This window comes from Microtus oregoni, unplaced genomic scaffold, assembly GCF_018167655.1.
Source record: "Microtus oregoni isolate MIOR12 unplaced genomic scaffold, Mior012 000027F_ref0000203, whole genome shotgun sequence".
Lineage (NCBI taxonomy): Eukaryota > Metazoa > Chordata > Mammalia > Rodentia > Cricetidae > Microtus > Microtus oregoni.
In genome coordinates, this window is record NW_024543086.1 from 21,218,651 (window position 1) to 21,240,580 (window position 21,930).

Here is a 21,930-nt window from a genome sequence, read left to right on the forward strand (position 1 = left end):
TGTATGTCCTCCTCTATGTCTGCTGGCTGACGGCTCTGGGCCTCTGTCTCATTCTATCCTCTCTTCCTCATTCTTCCTCCCAAGCTTAGATTTCTCCTCCTACTTATTCTCTTTGCCCACCAGCCCTGTCTATTCTTTCTCTGCTTAGCTATTGGCTATTCAACTTTTTATTAGGCCAATCAGGTAGCTAAGGAAGGCAAGGTGAAACAAATGGAACACATATTTACATAATTAAACAATGCAGCAGGAACAAAAAGTAACACACCCTTACACAGTTAAAGTAATGTTTAGAGCATAAATAAATGCAATACATCTTTGCTCAATTAAAATAATAGTCTACAGTACCTGAGTGTCTTATCTGGTCTTCTGTGTATGGTGGGATCCCAAGAAGTGTGCACCAGTGCCAGTGAAGGAATAGATATGCTAGCAGGTTAAGGACAAGCAGGCAAAGAGCAAAACCTTCTTCCTTCAATTGTCCTTCCAGCAGGAGATGTGACCCAGATTAAGGGTGTGCCTCTTAGCCTCAATTTCTGTATTAAATGCATGAGTCATCCAGCCTCAAAATCCAGGTAAAAGGCCCATTATTTCTTGCCTCAATGTCTAGATCACAAGTATGCCCTCTATTTCTAGATTATAGTTCATTCCAGATATATTCAAGTTAACAGCCTAGAATAGCCATTACGCATACCCAATATGCTTACAAGTTTTGATGTACAGGAAGTTTACACAATAGTTTTATAACTCTTGAGATAGGATTTATGCCTTAGCCAAAGTTTTAGGGTGTTAAACCAAAACCAAAAAAGCGTGAGATGAGTAGCAATGGTTCCTATTGACAATAGTCTGTCTCTTTGTTTTGCTCTCCTTTCTCTGAGCAGAGTGGAGTAGGGCTGTATCACTTTTGATGGGGAAACCTTCCCCTCGTGGAGCAGAGTTGTTACACTACAGGGGACCTGAGCAGAACTGTAACAGCTTCGCTGGGGAAACCTTCCTGATGCACGACTAATAAAAACTCAGAGACAAGCTTTCGGCACATAACATCACCCAGCCCAGCCTGTCTGGGCACTGGGTCCGAATCCTTGGGGCACCCAAGCGGGCAGGAGTTCCTTTGTTTCTATGGCCTGCCTGCACCAAGCAGGGTAGGCGCTTTGTTTGCGACCTGCCCAACCAGCATGGAGACCTGATCTGTTGGCTCCAGGAGAGCCAACGTTGGGGAGAGCCAGCGTTGGGTAGGCAAGGAGACCTGATCCGGTAAAAGAAGATCCATAAGGGAGCATTTGGAAGAAGAGATGGGCAGACGCCAAGGCAAAAATTCGCCCAACAAGCTGAAAAGCAACATGAAGCCACCAGAAACCAGCGACCTCACAACCGGAGGACATGAACGCCTTAATTAGAAAAGATTGACTTCATGAAAGTGATTGACGCCCTTAAACAGCATGTAAAAAACGCCCTTATAGAAATGGATGAGAAATATAACAGAAAGTTTGAAGAATTGAATAAATCAGTGAATGATACCCTAGAAAACCAAGAAAAACAATCAAACAGATAATGGAAACAGTTCAAGACTTGAAAACTGAAATGGAGGCAAAGAAGAAAACACAAACAGAGGGCCGGCTGGATATGGAAAATTTAAGTAAACAGAGTCTACAGAAACAAGCATAACCAACAGAATACAAGAGTTAGAAGAAAGAATCTCAGATTCTGAAGATACCATAGAGAAAATAAACACACTGATCAAAGAAAACAGCAAGTCCAACAAACTCTCATCACAAAACATTCAGGAAATATGGGACACAATAAAAGACCAAACCTAAGAATAATAGGAGTAGAAGAAGGAGAAGAAGTGCAGCTCAATGGTCCAGAAAATATATTTAAGAAAATTATAGAAGAAAACTTTCCTAACCTAAAGAAAGATATACCTATGAAGGTTCAAGAAGCATACAGAACACCGAATAGGCTGGATCAAAAAAAAAAAAACATCCCCTCGCCATATAATTATCAAAACACAAAGCATACAGAATAAGGAAAGAATATTAAGAGCTGCAAAGGAAAAAGGCCAAATTACTTATAAAGGTAAACCTATCAGACTTACACCGGACTTCTCCATGGAAACCATGAAAGCCAGAAGGTCCTGGATAGATGTACTGCAGAAACTGAGAGACCATGGATGCAAGCCCAGATTACTATACCCAGCCAAGCTTTCGTTCACTATAAATGGAGAAAATAAAATTTTCCAGGATAAAAACAAATTTAAACAATACACAGCCACAAATCCAGCCTTACAGAAAGTAATAGAAGGAAAATCACTAACCAAGGAGTCCAACAATGACCACAATAACTCAGACATCTAGAGACCTTTCACCAACACAAATCAAAGAAGGAAAACACACAAACTCTATGACTAAAAAAATGACCGGAGTTAACAACCACAGGTCATTAATATCACTTAATGTCAATGGACTCAACTCACCTATAAAAAGGCTAAGAGATTGGATACGAAAACAGGATCCAACATTCTGCTGTTTACAAGAAACACACCTCAACCACAAAGACAGGCACCTACTCAGAGTAAAGGGCTGGGAAAAGGCTTATCAAGCAAATGGACCTAAGAAACAAGCAGGTGTGGCCATACTAATCTCTAATAAAGTTGACTTCAAACTTAAATCAATCAGAAGAGATGGAGAGGGGCATTTTATACTCATAACAGGAACAGTTCATCAGGATGAAGTCTCAATCCTGAACATCTATGCCCCTAATATAAAAGCACCCACGAACATAAAAGAAACATTGCTAAAACTCAAGGCAGCCATCAAACCGCACACACTAATAGTAGGAGACTTCAACACTCCTCTCTCACCAATGGACAGGTCAATCAGACAGAAATCTAACAGAGAAATAAGAGAATTAATGGAGGTAATGAATCAAATGGACTTAACAGACATCTATAGAACATTCCACCCAAATAGGAAAGAATATACCTTCTTCTCTGCAGCTCATGGAACCTTCTCAAAAATCGACCACATAGTCGGTAACAAAGCAAACATCCACAGTTACAAAAAAATATTAGTAACCACCTGTGTCTTATCAGATCACCATGGATTAAAGTTAGAATTCAACAACAATGCTACCCCCAGAAAGCCTACAAATTCATGGAAACTGAACAGTCAACTACTGAACCATACCTGGATTAAGGAAGAAATTAAGAAAGAAATTAAAGTCTTCCTGGAATTCAATGAAAATAAAGAAACAACATACTTAAACTTATGGGACACTATGAAAGCAGTCCTAAGAGGAAAGTTCATAGCACTAAGTGCCCACTTAAAGAAAACAGAGAAAGCTCACATTGAAGACTTAACAGCCCACCTGAAAGTTCTAGAAAAAAAAAGAAGCAGACTCACCTAGGAGGAGTAGAAGACTGGAAATAATCAAACTGAGGGCTGAAATCAACAAAATAGAAACACAGAAAACAATACAAAGTATCAATGAAACAAAAAGCTGGTTCCTGGAGAAAATCAACAAGATTGACAAACCCCTATCCAAACTAATCAAACGGCAGAGAGAGAATTTGCAAATTAATAAGATCAGAAATGAAAAGGGGGACATAACCACAGACACAGAGGAAATTTAGAGAATCATTAGATCTTACTACAAAAGCCTATATGCCACAAAACTGGAAAATGTAAAGGAAATGGACACTTTTTTAGATAAATACCATATACCAAAGTTAAACCAGGACCAGGTGAACAATCTAAATAGACCTGTTAGTCGCGAAGAATTCGAAGAGGTTATCAAAAATCTCCCTACCAAAAAAAGCCAAGGACCAGATGGTTTCAATGCGGAATTCTACCAGAACTTCCAAGAAGACCTAATACCTATACTCCTTAATGTATTTCACAATATAGAAACAGAAGAGGCATTGCCAAATTCCTTCCTTTAATGAAGCTACAATTACTCTGTTACCAAAACTGCACAAAGACTCAACCAAGAAAGAGAATTATAGACCAATCTCACTCATGAACATCGATGCAAAAATCCTCAACAAAATACTGGCAAACCGAATCCAAGAACACATTAGAAAAATTATCCATTATGATCAAGTAGGCTTCATCCCAGGGATGCAGGGCAGGTTCAACATACGAAAATCTATCAATGTAATCCATCATATAAATAAACTGAAAGAAAAAAACCATATGATCGTTTCATTAGATGCTGAAAAAGCATTTGACAAAATTCAACATCCCTTTATGATAAAAGTATTGGAGAGATTAGGGATACAAGGGTCATACCTAAATATAATAAAAGCTATATACAGCAAGCCGACAGCTAACATCAAATTAAATGGAGAGAAACTCAAAGCCATCCCACTAAACTCAGGAACACGACAAGGCTGTCCACTCTCGCCATACCTCTTCAATATAGTGCTTGAAGTTCTAGCAATAGCAATAAGACAACATAAGGGGATCAAAGGGATTCGAATTGGAAAGGAAGAAGTGAAACTTTCGTTATTTGCAGATGATATGATAGTGTACATAAGCAACCCCCAAAACTCCACCAAAGAACTTTTACAGCTGATAAACACCTTTAGTAATGTGGCAGGATACAAGATCAACTCCAAAAAATCAGTTGCCTTCCTATACACTAAGGATAAGGAAGCAGAGAGGGAAATCAGAGAAGTTTCACCTTTCACAATAGCCACAAACAGCATAAAATATCTTGGGGTAACTCTAACCAAGGAAGTGAAAGATCTATTTGACAAGAACTTTAAGGCATTAAAGAAAGAAACTGAGGAGTATACCAGAAAATGGAAGGACCTCCCTTGCTCTTGGATTGGGAGGATCAACATAGTAAAAATGGCAATTCTACCAAAGGCAATTTATAGATTCAATGCAATCCCCATCAAGGTCCCATCAAAATTCTTCACAGATCTTGAGAGGACAATAATCAACTTTATATGGAAAAACAAAAAACCCAGGATAGCCAAAACAATCCTATACAATAAAGGATTGTCTGGAGGCATTACCATCCCTGACTTCAAACTCTATTACAGAGCTACAGTGATGAAAACAGTGTGGTACTGGCATAAAAACAGAGAAGTTGACCAATGGAATCGTATAGAAGACCCGAATTTTAACCCACAAACCTATGAACACCTCATTTTTGATAAAGGAGTCAAAAGTATACAGTGGAAGAAAGAAAGCATCTTCAACAAATGGTGCTGGCATAACTGGATGTCAACCTGTAGAAGAATGAAAATAGACCCATATCTATCACCATGCACAAAACTCAAGTCCAAATGGATTAAAGACCTCATTATCAGTCAGAACACATTGAACCTGATAGAAGAGAAAGTGGGAAATACCCTACAACAGACGGGCACAGGAGATCGCTTCCTATGTGTAACCCCAACAGCACAGGCATTAAGGGCAACATTGAATAAATGGGACCTACTAAAACTGAGAAGCTTCTGTAAAGCAAAGGACACTGTCACCAAGACAAAAAGGCAACCTACTGACTGGGAGAAGATCTTCACCAACCCCGCAACAGATGAAGGTCTGATCTCCAAAATATATAGAGAACTCAGGAAACTAGACTTTAAAATGCTAATTAACCCAATTAAAAAATGGGGCACTGAACTGAACAGAGAATTCTCAGCACAGGAAGTTCAAATGGCCAAAAGACACTTAAGGTCATGCTCAACCTCCTTAGTGATCAGGGAAATGCAAATCAAAACAACTTTGAGATATCATCTTACACCTGTCAGAATGGCTAAAATAAAAAACTCCAATGATAGCCTTTGCTGGAGAGGCTGTGGAGGAAGGGGTACACTCATCCATTGCTGGTGGGAATGCAATCTCGTGCAACTACTTTGGAAATCTGTGTTTCGGTTTCTCAGGAAATTCGGGATCAACCTACCCCTGGACCCAGCAATACCACTCCTGGGAATATACCCAAGAGATGCCCTATCATATGACAAGAGCATTTGTTCAACTATGTTCATAGCAGTATTATTTGTAATAGCCAGAACCTGGAAACAACCTAGATGCCCTTCAATGGAAGAATGGACGAAGAAAGTGTGGAATATCTACACATTAGAGTACTATGCTGCGGTAAAAAACAATGACTTCTCGAATTTTGCATGCAAATGGATGGAAATAGAAAACACTATCCTGAGTGAGGTAACCCAGACCCAAAAAGATGAACATGGGATGTACTCACTCATAATTGGTTTCTAGCCATAAATAAGGGTCACGGAGTCTACAATTGGTGATCCTAAGAAGCTAAGTAAGAAGGTGAACCAAAGGAAAAACATATAGTTGTCCTCTTGGCTATCGGAAGTAGACAAAATTGCCGGGGAGAAAATTGGGATCTTGGGGGCGGGATGGGATGGGGGTAAGGGGAGATGGGGAGAGAAAAGGGAGAAGGGGAGGATGGGGGGAACTTGGGGAAAAAGGATGATTGGGATAAAGGAAGGTTGGATAGGGGAGCACGGAAGCACAATTCTTAGTTATGGGAGCCACCTTAGGGTTGGCAAGAGACTTGAACCTAGAGTGGCTCCCAGGTGCCCAAGCCGAGGTCCCCAGTTAGTTCCTTGGGCAGCTGAGGATAGGGAACCTGAAATGACCCTATCCTATAGCAATACTGACGAATATCTTGCATATCATCATAGAACCTTCATGTTTTGATGGGTGGAGATAGAGACAGAGACCCACACTGGAGCACTGGACTGAGCTCCCAAGGTCCCAATGAGGAGCAGAAAGAAGGAGGGAGAACATGAGCAAAGAAGTCGGGACCACGAGGGGTGCACCCACCCACTGAGACAGTGGAGCTGATCTATTGGGAGCTCACCAAGGCCAGCTGGACTGTGACTGAAAAAGCATGGGATAAAACTGGACTCTCTGAACATGGCGAACAATGAGGGCTGATGAGAAGCCAAGGACAATGGCACGGGGTTTTGATCCTACGTAATGTGCTGGCTTTGTGGCAGCCTAGCCAGTTTGGATGTTCACCTTCCTAGACATGGACGGATGGGGGAGGACCTAGGACTTGCCACAGGGCAGGGAACCCTGACTGCTCTTTGGACTGGTGAGGGAGGGGGAGAGGAGTGAGGGGAGGGGGAGAAGGGTGGGAGAAGGGGGAGAAGGGTGGGAGGAGGGGGAGGGAAATGGAAGGCTGGGAGGAGGTGGAAACTTGTTTTTTTTTCTCCCTTTCTCAATAAAAAAAAAGTCAAAAAAAAAAAAAACCCTCAGAGACAAATATTGGCATTCAATCTGAAGGTCAGAAAAGGAAAATACCCAGCCACTGGCTCTTACCTGTACCTCAGTCAGAAATGGTGATCCTGTCTCCAGGAATCTTAAAAGTGACTGTGTCTAAGCTGTTTCCTCCCATTATATTATCCTCTCTAGTTCTGGGGTTACAGACATGTACCGGCTGGTTTCTATGGCAACTAATGTGGCTACTGGAATTAAAGTGTGTTACCACTGCCTGGCTAGAAGGCTGACCAGTGTGGCTGTTTTACTCTCCCAATCCTCAGGGAAGTTTTCTTTATTAAAATACGAATGAAATGCCAGTATACCCTCCCCTGTCTAAACAGAGTTGTTAAGTTGGGGAAGCCTTTCCCTGGAGCAGAACTGTAAGCTGCACTAACAGTGACTTTGTGGTACTCTGGTTCCTGACTTCCAGGATCCCTTTCCACCTGAGCTACAATGCTTACAGCCAACCTCCTGGTTTTTCACCTACCAATAAATCTCTTGTGTGAGGTTTGTTGTGTGGTGTGACTTTGTGTTTTTTTTTTTTTGGCTCCTGACTGCCAGAATGCCTTTCTAGCTGAGCTGTAACCTGTGTTAGCCTCTCCTTGTGCCTGCCTTTTCCTTCGTAGGCCTCAGTTGCACTGGGACCCTCTTCCCCCCCACCTCAAGTAGACCACAGCAGACTCACCTTCCAGCACCCCCACCCACCAGCAGCAATTACTTAAGTTTCCCCTTTGACCAGTGTAAATATTTCTGAGTCCGAAGAAGTGACTGTTGAGTATCTGGCACCCCTCTGGTACTCTTGGAGATGCAGGTACCTCCAGTCACAGTTTTTAAGGCTATGACTTCAGCCCAGTTCCCTAACTCTTGGAGCTGTAGTATTAAAGTTTTCTTAAGCCCTACTGGGCTATTGATCCCTTTCTGCCCTCTTCTCCCATCTTTCCTTTGGAACTGCCTGCGATCCCACAGCTGCTTAAGGTCTCGTGACTTTTGTGACCTATTCCCTACGGTTTCCTATGGATAAGGCTTCTCTCTTAGAACTTAGTTGTCCTCACCTTCTGGCCTCTCTGAAAGTGTAACATGAGCGGTCTGCCTGTTTGTGTTTCTGTTCTGCCCCGTTCCCACAACTGTTTGGCTGCAAAGAAAATCACACAGAGATCGCTATACGTTATAAAGCTGATTGGCCCATTAGGTCAGGCTACTTAATAGCTCTTGTAGCTTATATTAACCCATTGTTCTGATCTATGTTATCCATGTGGCTCAGTACCTTTTTCAGTGGGGCAGATCACATCCTGCTGCTTTGGTGGTCTGGGCAGGAGTGGGAGGAGTCAACTTCCTCCTTCCCAGAATTCTTCTGTTCTCATTACATCGTTTCTACTTCCTGTCTGGTTTTCCCACTTATATTTCCTGCCTGGCCAATCAGCATTTATTTAAAACATGATTGACAGATTACAGTCAATTCTCCTGCACCACGTCCCCCTCTTATTTTTTTTTTTAAAAGGAAAATATCCATAGTCCATTTTTTGGGAATGTGGTTATATTATTCCAGGCTACTTCCAGCTGGTTGGGGGTGCTGATAATCTTATGGGAACCTAAAGAAAATTTAGAGTTATGATCAAGTCCTGACTGAAGTATCCTGTGAGTCTTGATCATCTCAGGCAGCAGTCTTGAACCTGTTCTGGATGAAGAACTCAGACATCTGGGCCATCTATTCCTGCTGGAGATTTCTCAGGTGGTCTTCCTTGATCAAAGCTGATTTTTCTTAACTCTGAATAAATCCACAGCCTCTCATTTTCTGTGGAAACAAAAGCAAAATCTCTTCTCCAAAGTAACATACCTTTTGACTTCAATTTTGAAGCCAAGCTATTTTCAAAATACCTTTCTTGGATTAATTCTGCAGCATTTATAAGCAAATTTCTTTTAGCAGCTGTTGATCCTTCCTCAGCATTCAAATAATTCAAAGAAAGCATAATAACATACAGTATCAAGATTCTCTGTGTATTTCCCATCTTTACATGGCTTTATTTTAACCTCTATTTCTTTTATTTTTACTTTTAAGTTTTAGCTTTTTGAGACAGGTTCTCTGTGTATCTTTGTCCTGGAATTCCCTTTATAAACCAGGCTATCCTTGAACTCACAGAGATCCGTCTGTCTCTGCCTCCCAGGCTTGCTTCTTTCTTTCTTTCTTTCTTTCTTTCTTTCTTTTTCTTTTTTTTTGGAGAACTTTAATCTTTAGCCTGTATATATTTTTAACACACTGTAAACCATTTAGAGGTTTTATTCCTCTTTGTATCTCTCTTTACTGTATATCTTTCTTTTTGTGACCACATGGGTCTTTAATTTGGTAAGGAATATGGAGAAGTTTTTTTTTTGCCACAACTCTATGGCGTTTTAAGGTCCTTGCCAGAAGCAAGCTGCAATAGTGTGTCCATAAACAACAGTCAAAAGCTCCTATGGCGTTTTTCTTGCCAGGAAGCAAGCTGCAACAATGTATCCATAGCTCCATACTCCAAACCACCTGCTTGAAAGAGTCAGACTTTTCACTGGCAGGAAGGCCCAGAAAGCAGGCATTCTAAAACAGCCCAGCTTTTTTCCTGCTAAGGCTGAAAACCCAAATGCTTTATTCTAGTCTTTACCAAGCTTTCTCAGGCTTTCTGTGGATACAGTTATCCACGTGGGCGCCATTCTGTAACATGAAGGGGGGCCTGCTTATTGTTGGGGTTTTTGTCCCATCCAGTACCCCACAACTGTTTAGCCCCAATGAAAATCACACATAGGTCTCCATAAATTATAAGCTGATTGGCCCATTAGCTCTAGCCTTTCACTGGCTAACTCTCACATCTTGATTAACCCATTTTTCTGATCTATGTTAGCCATGTGGCTCAGTACCTTTTTCAGTGGGGCAGATCACATCCTGCTGCTTCGGTGGTCTGGGCAGGAGCGGGAGGAATCAACTTCCTCCTTCTCAGAATTCTCCTGTTCTCATTATGTCATTTCTACTTCCTATCTGGTTTTCCCGCCTATATTTCCTGCCTGGCCAATCAGCATTTATTTAAAACATGATTGACAGATTACAGACAATTCTCCCACACCATGAAAGCCCTGGTACCAGGTGCCAAGTCTCTCCTCTGGCTCAGACAGGCTAAATCCTGACCCGGTGAGTGTGCTGATGACTCATTGAATAGCTTGGTCCTCTTTTGGTCCTCCCCGAGTCCTGGGGACAACCACAACTACACGTTGCAATGGCATTTCCCTTCTCTCTCGACCATGGGAATGTATCTTTTTTTTAAAATTTATTTATTCATTAAAGATTTCTGTCTCTTCCCCGCCACCGCCTCCCAATTCCCTCCCCCTCCCCCAATTAAGTCCCCCCCCAGCCCGAAAAGCAATCAGGGTTCCCTGTCACTGGCTTTGTGGGAGCCTAGGCAGCTTGGATGCTCAACTTACTAGACCTGGATGGAGGTGGGGGTTCCTTGGACTTTCCACAGGACAGGAATGTATCTTTTATACCCTCTCATTCCCTCTTGGAATGCCTCTTGGAAAACCTCTAGCCTCTATACCTGATGCCTGACCTGAAAGGACCAGATTTATTCTCTTTTGCAATCAAATTTAGCTTTAGATAATTAATCCAAAGGGCCACTTAATGGCACCCTAGATATCAATATTATTTGGTACCTTTACAAATGCTGTACACAATTGGGGAAATAGAAAGAGAACCCCCATTCCCTATTTCTCTTTTCTCCTTCTCCGCTCCAAGCCCTATTTTTTTTTGTGTAGACTCACTACACACACACACACACACACACACACACACACGTAAATGTCCTATTTTTTTTTATGCTGTCTCACTTCAATTAAAATCTGGCTCTGGAGTTGAAGTAAGGCTCCCCCTACTCTAGACCCAAGCATGTTTGTTTAAAAGGTTTCTTCCAAAATGTTCAAAATATCTGTCCTGTATCAGGCAAGCCAGGAAGGTTTCCCCATCAAAAGCGCTACAACCCTGCTCTACTCTGCTCTGCTCCAGGCTCCAGAGAAAAGTTGTTACTTCTCTGCTGAACTCCATCCCTTCTAAAGTAGCTTGTCACCCGAACCTCATTCAAGAGATTTATTAGGAGGAAAGAATTCAGGAAGGTGACTGCCTTGCCATGGTGGAAAAAGGCAGCATCAAACTGAACAGATACAGGGTTTATATGGGGCTTCTTAAGGGCAGAGTTTTTCCAGGGTGAAGATTTTCATCATGGGCAGATTTCAATCCCCTTGATCTTGGACAAGTCCAGACTGGCTAGGTTTCTTACTCAAGGACTGGTTGGTTTTCTGCTCAAGGATTGGTTAGTTTTCTGCTCAAGGATTGGCTAGATTTTCTGCTCAAGGATTGGTTGGTTTAGTGTTCAAGTTGGCCAGGGAAAGATTTGGCTCTGGTTTCAGGGCCAAAGTGTGCTTCTTTCACTGGGCCTTTTTTAGCTTTCTGGCTCTAGTTTTAGGGTCAGGGTTTGTTTTTTTTCCCACTGGCTCTGGTTTCAGGGTCAAGGTGTGTTTCTTTGGTTCTGGTTTCAGAGTTAAAGTGTGTTTCTTTCACTGGTTCTGGCTTCAGGGTCAGGGTGGGTTTCTTTCACTGGCTCTGGTTTCAGGGCCAGGGTGGGTTTCTTTGGCTGACCTTTTTACCCTACATTTCCCCTTTTTTGTTGATTAATAAACAACCAGGAGTTGGAAAGGGGAGGTGTTATCATTAGACTACTTCCTGTTGAATTGGGGCGTCGAGGTTCAATCCTGACCTTCATTGTCCAGATGTAACCAGGTGCTGCAGGTCTCTAGCTCCACAGCTAGTGGCTAGTCATCCTGTAATAGTAACTGGTTAAAGTCTGGCTAGAAATCTTTTGAATAGGCTGCTGAAGGAATCTAGACAAGAAGTTTATAATGCAGGTCGCAACTAGTAGATTAAGAAAAGGAGGAGAAGAAAGGTTAGGAAGGGATCCATTGGTCGGAGGCATCAGGTGGCTTCTTATGTTTTTGAAGTCTGTCTTATGTTTTTGAAGGTCTGTCTTATGTTTTTGAAGGTCTGTCTGAAGTTGTTGGATCTTATCTTCTATAGGATTTCTAAGGGCAGCTTACCTCTGGACATCGACAGTGATCTCTAGTTTGATCATAGAGAAAGAAATAAGGGACAGGTGTTTTAGAAATCAATTTAGATGTTACAGGGACGAGTATCTCCTTTTGGCAACCTGCTGGTGAACCATGCAAGTGTCTGGTTCAGCTATTAAATATAGGCTTAACAACAGCATAGAGGGGAAAGAAAGAAGAAATAGTTTCCCCTTCAGAACTTTCATTTACACAACACTTTCTGGGACCCTCGGGACTCACTTAAGCTTCCGCATCCTCAGAAACGCTTCCTTAGACCCCCAGAACTTGTTGTCCTCAGCTTACTTAAACTTTCACGTTCTCGGACCTTTCTAACATTTTCTTGGACTCTTCTAGCAACCGGGCTGAATTTTCACAGTAACCTCTCCTGGGCTCTCTTTCGGAATTTCAGTTCTGCCGTGCAGTACTAAGTCTTAGTTCGCTCTAGTGGCTGCCTCTGCTTGGGTAAGAAATCGCAGAACTGAGCAGAAGGCAGGGTTATATAGAGTTTTGGGGGGAAGGGGGTGATGGAACTTTTCAGGGTGAAGCTTTCCAGTGTTTATATTGGTAGAATTTCAAGTCCAGAGTTGGGCTTTTTACTCTTTAGAGTGGGGGCAGGGCCTAGTAGTTGGGGCAGTTAGAATGTTCTATGGGTGGAACCTGGCAGTTGGCCGTCCTTGGGGGAGGGGCCTGGTTGCTCGCGGAGGGGCTTACAGTAAATACCAAAACAGGTTGGCAATTGATCTTAACAACAGTCCACGGGTGTTATCAGCCAAGTCTGCTTTCCTGTCCAAAGCTTTTAGGTCATTAACCTTTCAGTTTGGGCTGCAACTGCATAGAGATGCCTGGCGTGCACCAGTGCCCTGGGAGGCCACAAGAGGGCGTCAGATCCCCTGGAACTAAACCTACAGAAAGCTGTGAGTCACCACTTGATTGCTGGGAACAGAACCCAGGTCCCCTAAAGGGGAGTTTAAGTCTTAACTGCTGAACCATCTCTCTAGCTCAACCTCACAAGCCTTAACAAGGTTTTTCTGAATGAACCTATACCTGCCCATGTGCTACATAGCGTCTGGATAAGCATTTGCTCTGACAGCCTTGTGAGCCTTTGTACCTGTGGTGAAACGAGGGCTCAGGATTCTACACAGAGTTAGTTATCCAAAACAAATTTTTAGTTCCACAGTCTAAGCTTTCGCGAAAGGCTAGCTGTGTGATCTTGGGCAAGAGACTTATTAACTGATTCTCGATGCCACAATCACCGGACTTATAATAAAACCTATTTCATACAATTTCAGTAAGCGAGTACAGTTTTTCGCGACACACTCCTAGGATCTGCGGACTTCGTGAGCTGTCACAGACACGTGCCATTCTTAGGCCTGGGCAGTTCTCTCTTCAAAAGAGAAGGGGGTCCGCCCTGGTGTTTCCTTCGCATCTTCCCACAGTTACAGTCGGCGATCTTGCTCTCGCAGAGCTCGGCCATTAGATCTGCGCTGGGAGAATGGCGAGAGAACAAGTCATACCTAGCTCTTTCTTCTGGGTCGACCAGCTGCCTAAAGTTGGAGGACTAGAGACCACCGCTCAAAGGGAGGCTAACGCACAGGTACCTAGATATGATTTACTTGATAGCTGGAACTCAGCTGGCTTGGGGGTGGGATGCTTGATCCACACCGCAGGCGCAGAAACAAACAAGGGCGTTCTACGGACTACATTTCCCGGCAGTCGCCGCGCAGCTCGAGCCCAGTAAGCGGCGTGCTGCAGGCTTTAGTTCTCTGGGGTGTTGCAACCGGCATTTATGGGCCCCAACATGACACTCTAACATAGCTGGATTCTGGTTCAAGCGTGGCTTAGGAACTTTGGCAAACTTCCTAAGAAAATCTGACCCACCCAGGGATTCCCACTCCTACGGCTTTCCATCTGGCAGCCACGCCCACTCTGTAGTCCCGCCTCCCGCCCGCAGGTGGACACTTTCTCCTCCCGCTCTTTAATGCAAATTTTCCCTTCTCCTTGGTCGGCAGTGAGTACGTGGCGAGACCCGACCCAATGGGAGACCGAGGAAGCCAAACGTAAATCGGAAGTCCGTCTCGCCCGGCGGCCGTTGATTTATGACGCCTAACTCGCGCGCTGGAACTTCCGCCACGGGCACCGAGGGCTAGGTTCTGTGCGGGCCCGAGAAGCCGGTCAGGTGGAGACGCTGCAGGGCTAGGGCCAAGATTTCGACCTGGGTTCTTCGGGCGGGGTTTGGAGCCCGGGCCCCCTCGGCTGCTGCAGTCTTGCTCTGCCGTTGTGCGGAACCTGGGCGGACGACGTAGCTGCTTTCGGGACCTAGGCGCTCTGGGTACATGACCATGGCTGCTGGCCCGGGCTCCCAGGAGCCGGAAGGGCTCCTGATCGTGAAGCTGGAGGAGGACTGCACCTGGAGCCAGGAGGTACCCCCGCCGGACCCAGAGCCCAGCCCAGAGGCCTCCCACCTGCGTTTTCGGCGGTTCCGCTTTCAAGAGGCCTCTGGTCCCCGAGAGGCCCTGAGCCAGCTTCAGGAGCTTTGCCATGGGTGGCTGCGACCGGAGATGCGCACCAAGGAGCAGATACTGGAGCTATTGGTGCTGGAGCAGTTCCTGACTATCCTTCCCCAAGATATTCAGAGCAGGGTGCAGGAGCTGCGCCCAGAGAGCGGCGAAGAAGCAGTAACCCTTGTGGAGCGTATGCAGAGAGAACTTGGGAAACTGAGGCAACAGGTGACAGAAAGAGCTGTTTTATCCGTAGCTTGACCGGGAAGAAGGGAACATTGTGCTAGTCTAGTTTTGTAGTCGAATATACTTGATTGTCCTGAGTGGACGTTACATGAGGAAGAGGGATTTTCGTGGTTTATCTGGAACATTTTCCTTCCAGATTTTCCCCATATGACGATAGTGGGCAGTGACGAGGACTTTATTTCAGAGTGTGGGCGTCGCATAGTTAGTCCTATCGTTAGTACTTTGCGACTTTGAGCAGACCACTTAATCTGTTTGGTCCTCTTTTTCTGTTGATAAAATGAAGATGCTAAAGTATTGTCTGGGGACAGTTTTGAGGGTCAGGAGAACAGTATGTCAAGTTTGTTTGACGCTGCTGCCACTGCTTTGAGATTTTATTTTATTTTTTCTGTGACAGGGTCTTATGTAGCCCAAGCTGACTGTGACTCAGTGTGTAGCTCAGCTTGGCTCTGGACCAGTGGCGATCCTTCAGCTTGTTTCCCAAAATTCTGAGTTCTAGGGTTACAGGCGTGTGCCATCACACTTTGCTTTGCTCTTTCAAAAGGCAGATCCTAGCTGTGTAAAACCCAAGCTTAAACTCGAGGCAATCCTCGTGCTTCAACCTCCCTAGTTCAGGGATTACCACAGACATGCCACCACCCCAGGCTTATACTTAGTGGTTAATACCCAGTGTATCTTAGGCAAAAGTCTCCGATGCAGAATTGGATCTCTGTCAATCGAACTTTGAAAAACAGCCAAACACTGAGGCTTTGTGGTCACTGCCTGATAAGTTCGTCTTACCTAGTAGTGAATGGAAGCACCCAGGAAAAGGGGGAGAGAGCAAGTGAGCAGAAGTCAGGGGCTTCAGAAGAGTATATTGAGGTGTGCGCTGGCAGTGGACCCTCATTTTTTCTCGCCTGCCTCTCCCCTGTTTTCTCTGTCACACACAATCTAAAGCCTTTAGCATTAAGCATCCTCTTGGCGAAGACCAAAGGGATGGTCTGTGGTTCTCTTCTGAAGGCTTGTCCTAAGAATCCTGTACTAATTTCCGTTTCTGTCAGCCCCGTTGTGATGATGAGTGATGTGGGTTGGTTCCCAGGTCACAAACCAAGGGCGGGGAGCAGAAGTGCTTTTGGAGGAGCCTTTGCCACTGGAAACAGCAGGAGAGTCACCGAGCTTCAAGCTGGAGCCCATGGAGACTGAGCGAAGCCCTGGCCCCAGGCTGCAGGAGCTGCTAGACCCCAGCCCCCAAAGGGACCCCCAGGCTGTAAAGGAGAGGGGTGAGGGGCAGTTATCTGGGCAGGTGGGAGGGAGGAGGGGCTTTGGGGTTGCCTCTGACCTTAGTAGAATGTAGTAGAGGTGCTAAGGAGAAAGAGTTGCTGAAGTTAAGGTTCTCAGATGTGGTTTAAAAAACCCAAGAGTGGTGGTGTGGGTTCTGTGCGGGGTGGGTGGGAGGAAAAGGGACTCTGTTAGTAAAGCCCCTTTGTGTAGAGAACTGGCAGTTCACAGCAAATGATTGATGTGGGGATGTGTGTGGTTAGAGAACTGTTGGTGGGATGTAAGGCCGCCCTGTTACTTTAGATCACCTTAATTACACCTTTGCTACCTTTTGTTTAATGTCAACCTAAAAGTGGAGGCTGGGTGCTGGGGAATGCATATTGTATTGTAATCATCTGTGGGTTTCCAAGATTTAGTGTTACTGTTCTCAATTGTGATTTCTGTCATCTTCAGCATTATCTGCTCCCTGGCTCTCCCTCTTTCCTCCTGAAGGGAATATGGAAGATAAGGATATGACTGGTTCCCAGGTGATGTGGAAGTCTCATTGCCTCTCCCAGAACCCTCCTTTTTTCCTCTCTTTTTGGGGTGGGAGGTGCCCCTCGGCTGCTAGGAGGATCTTTTCTTTCTGATCAGATACCTCCCTTAGCTTCTATGTCTTTTCAACCCATCACTTAGAGGCCTGGGACCCTTCCTCCCCCATGATGTGTGTCCTTGGCACTCCTGATTTCCCGCCTTTAACCATAACTCTGCTTGAATTGTTCTTGCTGTGTGTGATGCTAAAGGAGATCTTGTGTAATTTCAGTTGCCCGAGAACTTCGAGGACATGGCGGTGTATATCTCTCAGGAGTGGGGCCATCAGGATCCTAATAAGAGAGCTCTCTCAAGGGACGTGGTGCGAGATAGTTATGAGAATGTGGGCACGCTAGGTAAGATCTTCTCTCTCTGGCTGGGATGCTGATGTGTATGACCAGGGTGGCCTGGTCCTTGGACACACATTCCTCCTGGCCATGAGCTCTGAGTTTTGTCAAGAGATTTCCTCCCCTTCCCTTTGGCTCTGAAGTTTCTCCTGCTGTGGTCAGTGAAACATCTGCCACGTGGCACAGTTGAGAGACTGACTGGCATCCTTAGACCGTTTGTCTGTTGCTGGCGCTGAAGGCAGAGTCTGAGCTGTAGAGAGCTTCCAGGGGCAGCACAGGCGTATCCAGTGACCACAGGCCACATCATATGTTCAGTGCTCTCCATTCTATCTGGCATCCACGCCCTCTATGCTCCATTGGTATTTCCAGACGTCTTACAAAGACAGAAAGTCCAGGGCCCTGGCATTAATACGCCAGATTATTAGCTTTCCTAGCCTGTAAAAGTCCAGGAAGGGGCGGGGCTTGTAAATTTGGAACAATGTATACACAGTGTATACACAATGTAGGCTAGATAATACATTAAAGTGTGTGTTGAACAATTATGCACAGGTTAAAAATGATGCCAATAAAATAAGACAAACTGTTAGCCGAATGTAGGTGGGCTATTTGTGAGTATTACATAGTTCCTCAGCTTTTCTGTGTAGATGAAATTTCTCATAGTGAAAAGTTGGAGGTGCTGGGCGGTGGTGGTGTAGTACTTTAATCCCAGCACTCCAGAGGCAGAGGTAGTCGGATCTCTGTGAATTTGAGGCCTGCATAGTCTACAGAGCGAGTTTTAGGACAGCTGGGGCTACACAGAGACCCTGTCTCAGGAGAAAAAGAAGTTGGAGGCAGTCTAAGCAAGCCGTGTTGTGTGTGCAGTATGGTTGGTTGTGCTGAAGCACACACCGGGAAGACCTCACACCGCAGGTTTTCCATGCACCACGGTTACAGCTGTTAGAGTTGCGCGCACACTCACTGCTCGTGCAGCGTTCCTGCACCGAGAGCCCCTCTGGGCTTTGCGTCCCATTCCACTGCTGTGCCAACTGACGGCAGAGACTGGTTTGTTGGAAATGGGCTCCTACTGGAGCCCAAGTGAGTGGTTTGCTTTTCTTTTTAGCACAGCCCGGGAAGATTTACAGGTTTTAATCTCATGGTCTTCTAAGAACTTCTAAGAAAACTGACTTCACGTTTTCTTCTAGAGTTTTACAGTTTATTTAGTTTAGCGCTATCTAGAAAGCCCACTTTCACTAAAGTGAGTTGAGTCTCAAGTGGTCATCCCGTGTTCATTTTATAGTTACTTGAATTACAAATTGTATGTTCTCATTAAACAAATTCAAGTTCTTTGAAAATATTTAAAGATCCATAGTCTTCTAATTTCTTTTTCCTGGAGCATAACTACTGGGAATGGTTTGTTGTGTTTCCTGACTAAGATGTTTCAGAGTTAGAGTTGGTTTCTCTGCTGCTGGCAGGAAACAAGACTGTTTTCTCTGCGTGGTGAAGAGTGTGGTGATGTTTCTTTCATTGTGCACAGAGTCTTGCATTCCTGGTCAGGAAGTCTTAAGCACCCAGGCGGAGCAAGGAGGGAAGCCGTGGGACCCTAGTGTGTCGAGCTACAAGGGAGGCGGGAGCCCCAGAGACTCAGTCCCAGGTGAGACGTGAAGACAGACGGCTCAAGAGGGCTCCCACTGTGTATGACACTTGGGGATCCCAGTACACGGCCAGTGCAGCACACTGGGGACAATTGCTTTGTCTCCTGCACACTTAGCAAGGCACATGAGGAGTGGAGACTTTACATTTGAGGAGGTCCTTTCTCTTGGACTTACGTGGTACACTCTGTCTAGCCTCCGCTTTGATCCATACCGGAGGGGTTAAAGCTAGCTGGAAAGCAGGGTGGGGGCCTGCAGAGGGTTCTGAGACTCGTCTGAGCCCTGCGTCTTGGAGTCTGCGCCACATGTTTCTCTGGCATGCTTTCCAGACAGGGACGGGGAAACTGAGCTAAGCTCTGTTCTCAGGGCCTCGCCTATGAGAGGCTGTAGAAATTCCTCTTTTCCATTGTAAAATAATCTAGAGGTTTTTTTCTTTCTTCCTAGGGGTAGAAAAATTTGAGAACTCAGAAAGAATTGGTGCGTCTGCCTCTCCTGAAAGTCCCCATCCTCCAGTACTGCTGCCTGGCCAGGCCAGAAGGGAGGTGCCCTGGAGTCCTGAGCAGGGAAGACCTGATGACAGAGAAGAAGGACATTGGGGATGTCCCCCAGGGGACAAAATAGAGGAGCCCTTAGTGGGAACCACAAGTTGTAGAGGACTGGCGCAGCCAAAGGAACCACCCAAGAAGCTCCATTTGTGTCCTCTGTGTGGCAAGAATTTCTCTAATAACTCCAACCTCATCAGGCACCGGAGAATACACGCGGCAGAAAAACTGCGCCTGGATGTAGAATGTGGTGAAGTCTTTGGTGGGCACCCACATTTTCTGTCGCTGCACAGAACACACGTGGGAGAGGAAGCCCATAAGTGCCTTGAATGTGGGAAATGCTTCAGTCAGAATACCCACCTCACTCGCCATCAGCGCACCCACACGGGTGAGAAGCCCTACCAGTGCAACGTTTGTGGGAAAAGCTTCTCCTGCAACTCCAACCTCCACAGACACCAGAGGACACACACTGGGGAGAAGCCCTACAAGTGCCCCGAGTGCGGGGAGATCTTCGCCCACAGCTCCAACCTGCTTCGGCACCAGAGGATCCACACTGGAGAGAGGCCCTATCGGTGCCGGGAGTGTGGGAAAAGTTTCTCTCGCAGCTCACATCTTGTCATTCATGAGCGAACCCACGAGAAAGAGAGACTTGACCCTTTCCCTGAGTGCGGGCAAGGAATGAATGACAGCACCCCCTTTCATACAAATCCCGGAGCCCACAGAGTGGAGAAGAAACTCTTTGAATGTTCAACTTGTGGGAAAAGTTTCCGGCAGGGCATGCACCTTACCCGACATCAGAGAACACACACGGGAGAAAAGCCGTATAAGTGTCCCCTTTGCGGGGAAAATTTCTCTCATAGATCCAACTTGATCAGGCACCAGAGAATCCACACAGGGGAGAAACCCTACACCTGCCACGAGTGTGGGGACAGTTTCTCTCACAGTTCCAACCGGATTCGCCACCTGAGAACCCACACGGGAGAAAGACCGTACAAATGTTCCGAGTGCGGGGAAAGCTTCTCTCGGAGCTCCCGCCTTACAAGTCACCAGAGAACTCACACTGGCTAGAAAGAGTGCGGTTTCTTTCTGCCCCAGTTTTGGCAAAAGTTGTCAGAAGTTGTTATCCAGAGCTGGTATTCTTTGCCCATTTGGTGTATTTTGCTGGTAACTGATATAAAGAAAAAGTGAAACTTATTTTAAGGGAGATTCAGAGGTGAAAAAGTAGCTTAAAACTAAGAAGTTCAGTCTCTAGAAGGAAGAACTCAAGTTCTTTGAAGTAATCTGCTCAGAGCCGCTTTTCATTCTGTTTTTGGGTGCCCCTGCTTTATTGTTTGACTACAGTATGGTTTGGGTGTTGTGCTGATTCTAGTATTCCAGCAGTCTTGGGAATACAGGGACTTCAGTTCTCTCTTTATTTGTACATTTAGCAGGAGAGTTTGGGCTCCTGAGGCCCTTGAGTCAAAGAAGAAGGGCTATTTTTTCAGCTGGGAGACCAGCTGAAGGTCAACAAGACTTATTTTAAGCTGCATCTTTTTGAAAGCACTGGCTGGGAAGTCCTGGGTAGTCTAGTTCTACCATTGCGATACCCCGCTGAGTAGTTTGGCAGGAGTGCTCATTGGCATATAAGGTGACCTCAGAAAAAAAGGGAACCAGAGGCATAGGAAGTCCTAAGGGAGAGTCCGCAGGTGAGCCCAGCATTTTACTGGTTAAATGGGTATGTGGTTACAGTGTTCCTTTCCAGAGACAGACTTTCTTCCCCTGTCAAAGGTGCACAGTGCTCTAGAGACATGTTTCTGGGTGGAAGTTTCCGTGATTCCTCAGAAACAGAAAACAGATCCTAAAGAAATTAGGAATTGTGTCTTTCCCTGTTGAAAATGTTTGAAAGGTTTATAATAAATATCTCCCAGGAAACACGAGTATGTATGAGTCTTCATTGAGGACGTTTGCGTTGATACGTTTCAGACAAACTGCTCTTTCCTTGTGCAGGTTCTAACTAAGGTAGCTTTTGCTTGGTTGAAGCAAGGTATTTTTTCCTGGGTCGGACTGTTCTGTGTGAGCAGTTCTGTTTAGGATGTTGCATTCCTATGAAGTTTTGTTTGTTTTTTGTTTTTTTAATGTTTTAGGTTAGTATGTAAAAGTAATGATTTCATCATACGACTCTTAGTAGCTCTCAGGCTTTTTAAAGACAGGATATTTTTGTTTTGCAAAACTGGTTCCCAGGAAGGAATCTAATAATGGTCTTGATACAACCATTGGTCATTGGTGCAGAGATAAGAAGGGCACAATTATTCAGAGGTAAGCATTATGTTTTAGAACGTGGGCTTGGGATAGAAATCATAAGGGTGTTTATCTTTTGATAAATCGGGCACGAAATCACACAGAAACCATATTAATTACAACACTGGCCAGTGGCTCAGGCATATTTCTAGCTAGCTCTTACATCTTGAATTAACACATTTCTATCAATCTGTGTATCTCCACAA

General features: G+C 45.0%; 1 protein-coding gene across 3 annotated transcripts; it reads left to right on the forward strand.

Moving 5' to 3' along the window:
- The first annotated feature begins 14,424 nt into the window (after positions 1-14,424).
- On the forward strand, positions 14,425-21,349 carry Znf263 (zinc finger protein 263). 3 transcript variants are annotated; one of them, XM_041676645.1, is made up of 6 exons: positions 14,425-15,088; positions 16,182-16,362; positions 16,814-16,887; positions 17,163-17,286; positions 18,791-18,907; positions 19,350-21,349. In XM_041676645.1, exons 1-6 carry the CDS (start codon positions 14,696-14,698, stop codon positions 20,513-20,515), a joined length of 2,055 nt encoding a protein of 684 aa, XP_041532579.1. In that variant the 5' UTR covers positions 14,425-14,695; the 3' UTR covers positions 20,516-21,349. The 3 variants fall into 3 exon arrangements, with proteins under 3 accessions (XP_041532579.1, XP_041532581.1, XP_041532582.1); XM_041676647.1 differs by lacking the exon at positions 18,791-18,907; XM_041676648.1 differs by lacking the exons at positions 16,182-16,362; positions 16,814-16,887.
- The last annotated feature ends 581 nt before the right edge of the window (positions 21,350-21,930 follow it).

Coding starts and splice junctions, on each gene's coding strand:
- Znf263 (XM_041676645.1), top strand. CDS start 14,696: ATGACCATGGCTGCTGGCCCGGGCTCCCAGGAGCCGGAAGGGCTCCTG. Junction 15,089..16,181: donor TTGGGAAACTGAGGCAACAG/GTGACAGAAAGA, acceptor GTTGGTTCCCAG/GTCACAAACCAAGGGCGGGG. Junction 17,287..18,790: donor TGAGAATGTGGGCACGCTAG/GTAAGATCTTCT, acceptor CATTGTGCACAG/AGTCTTGCATTCCTGGTCAG.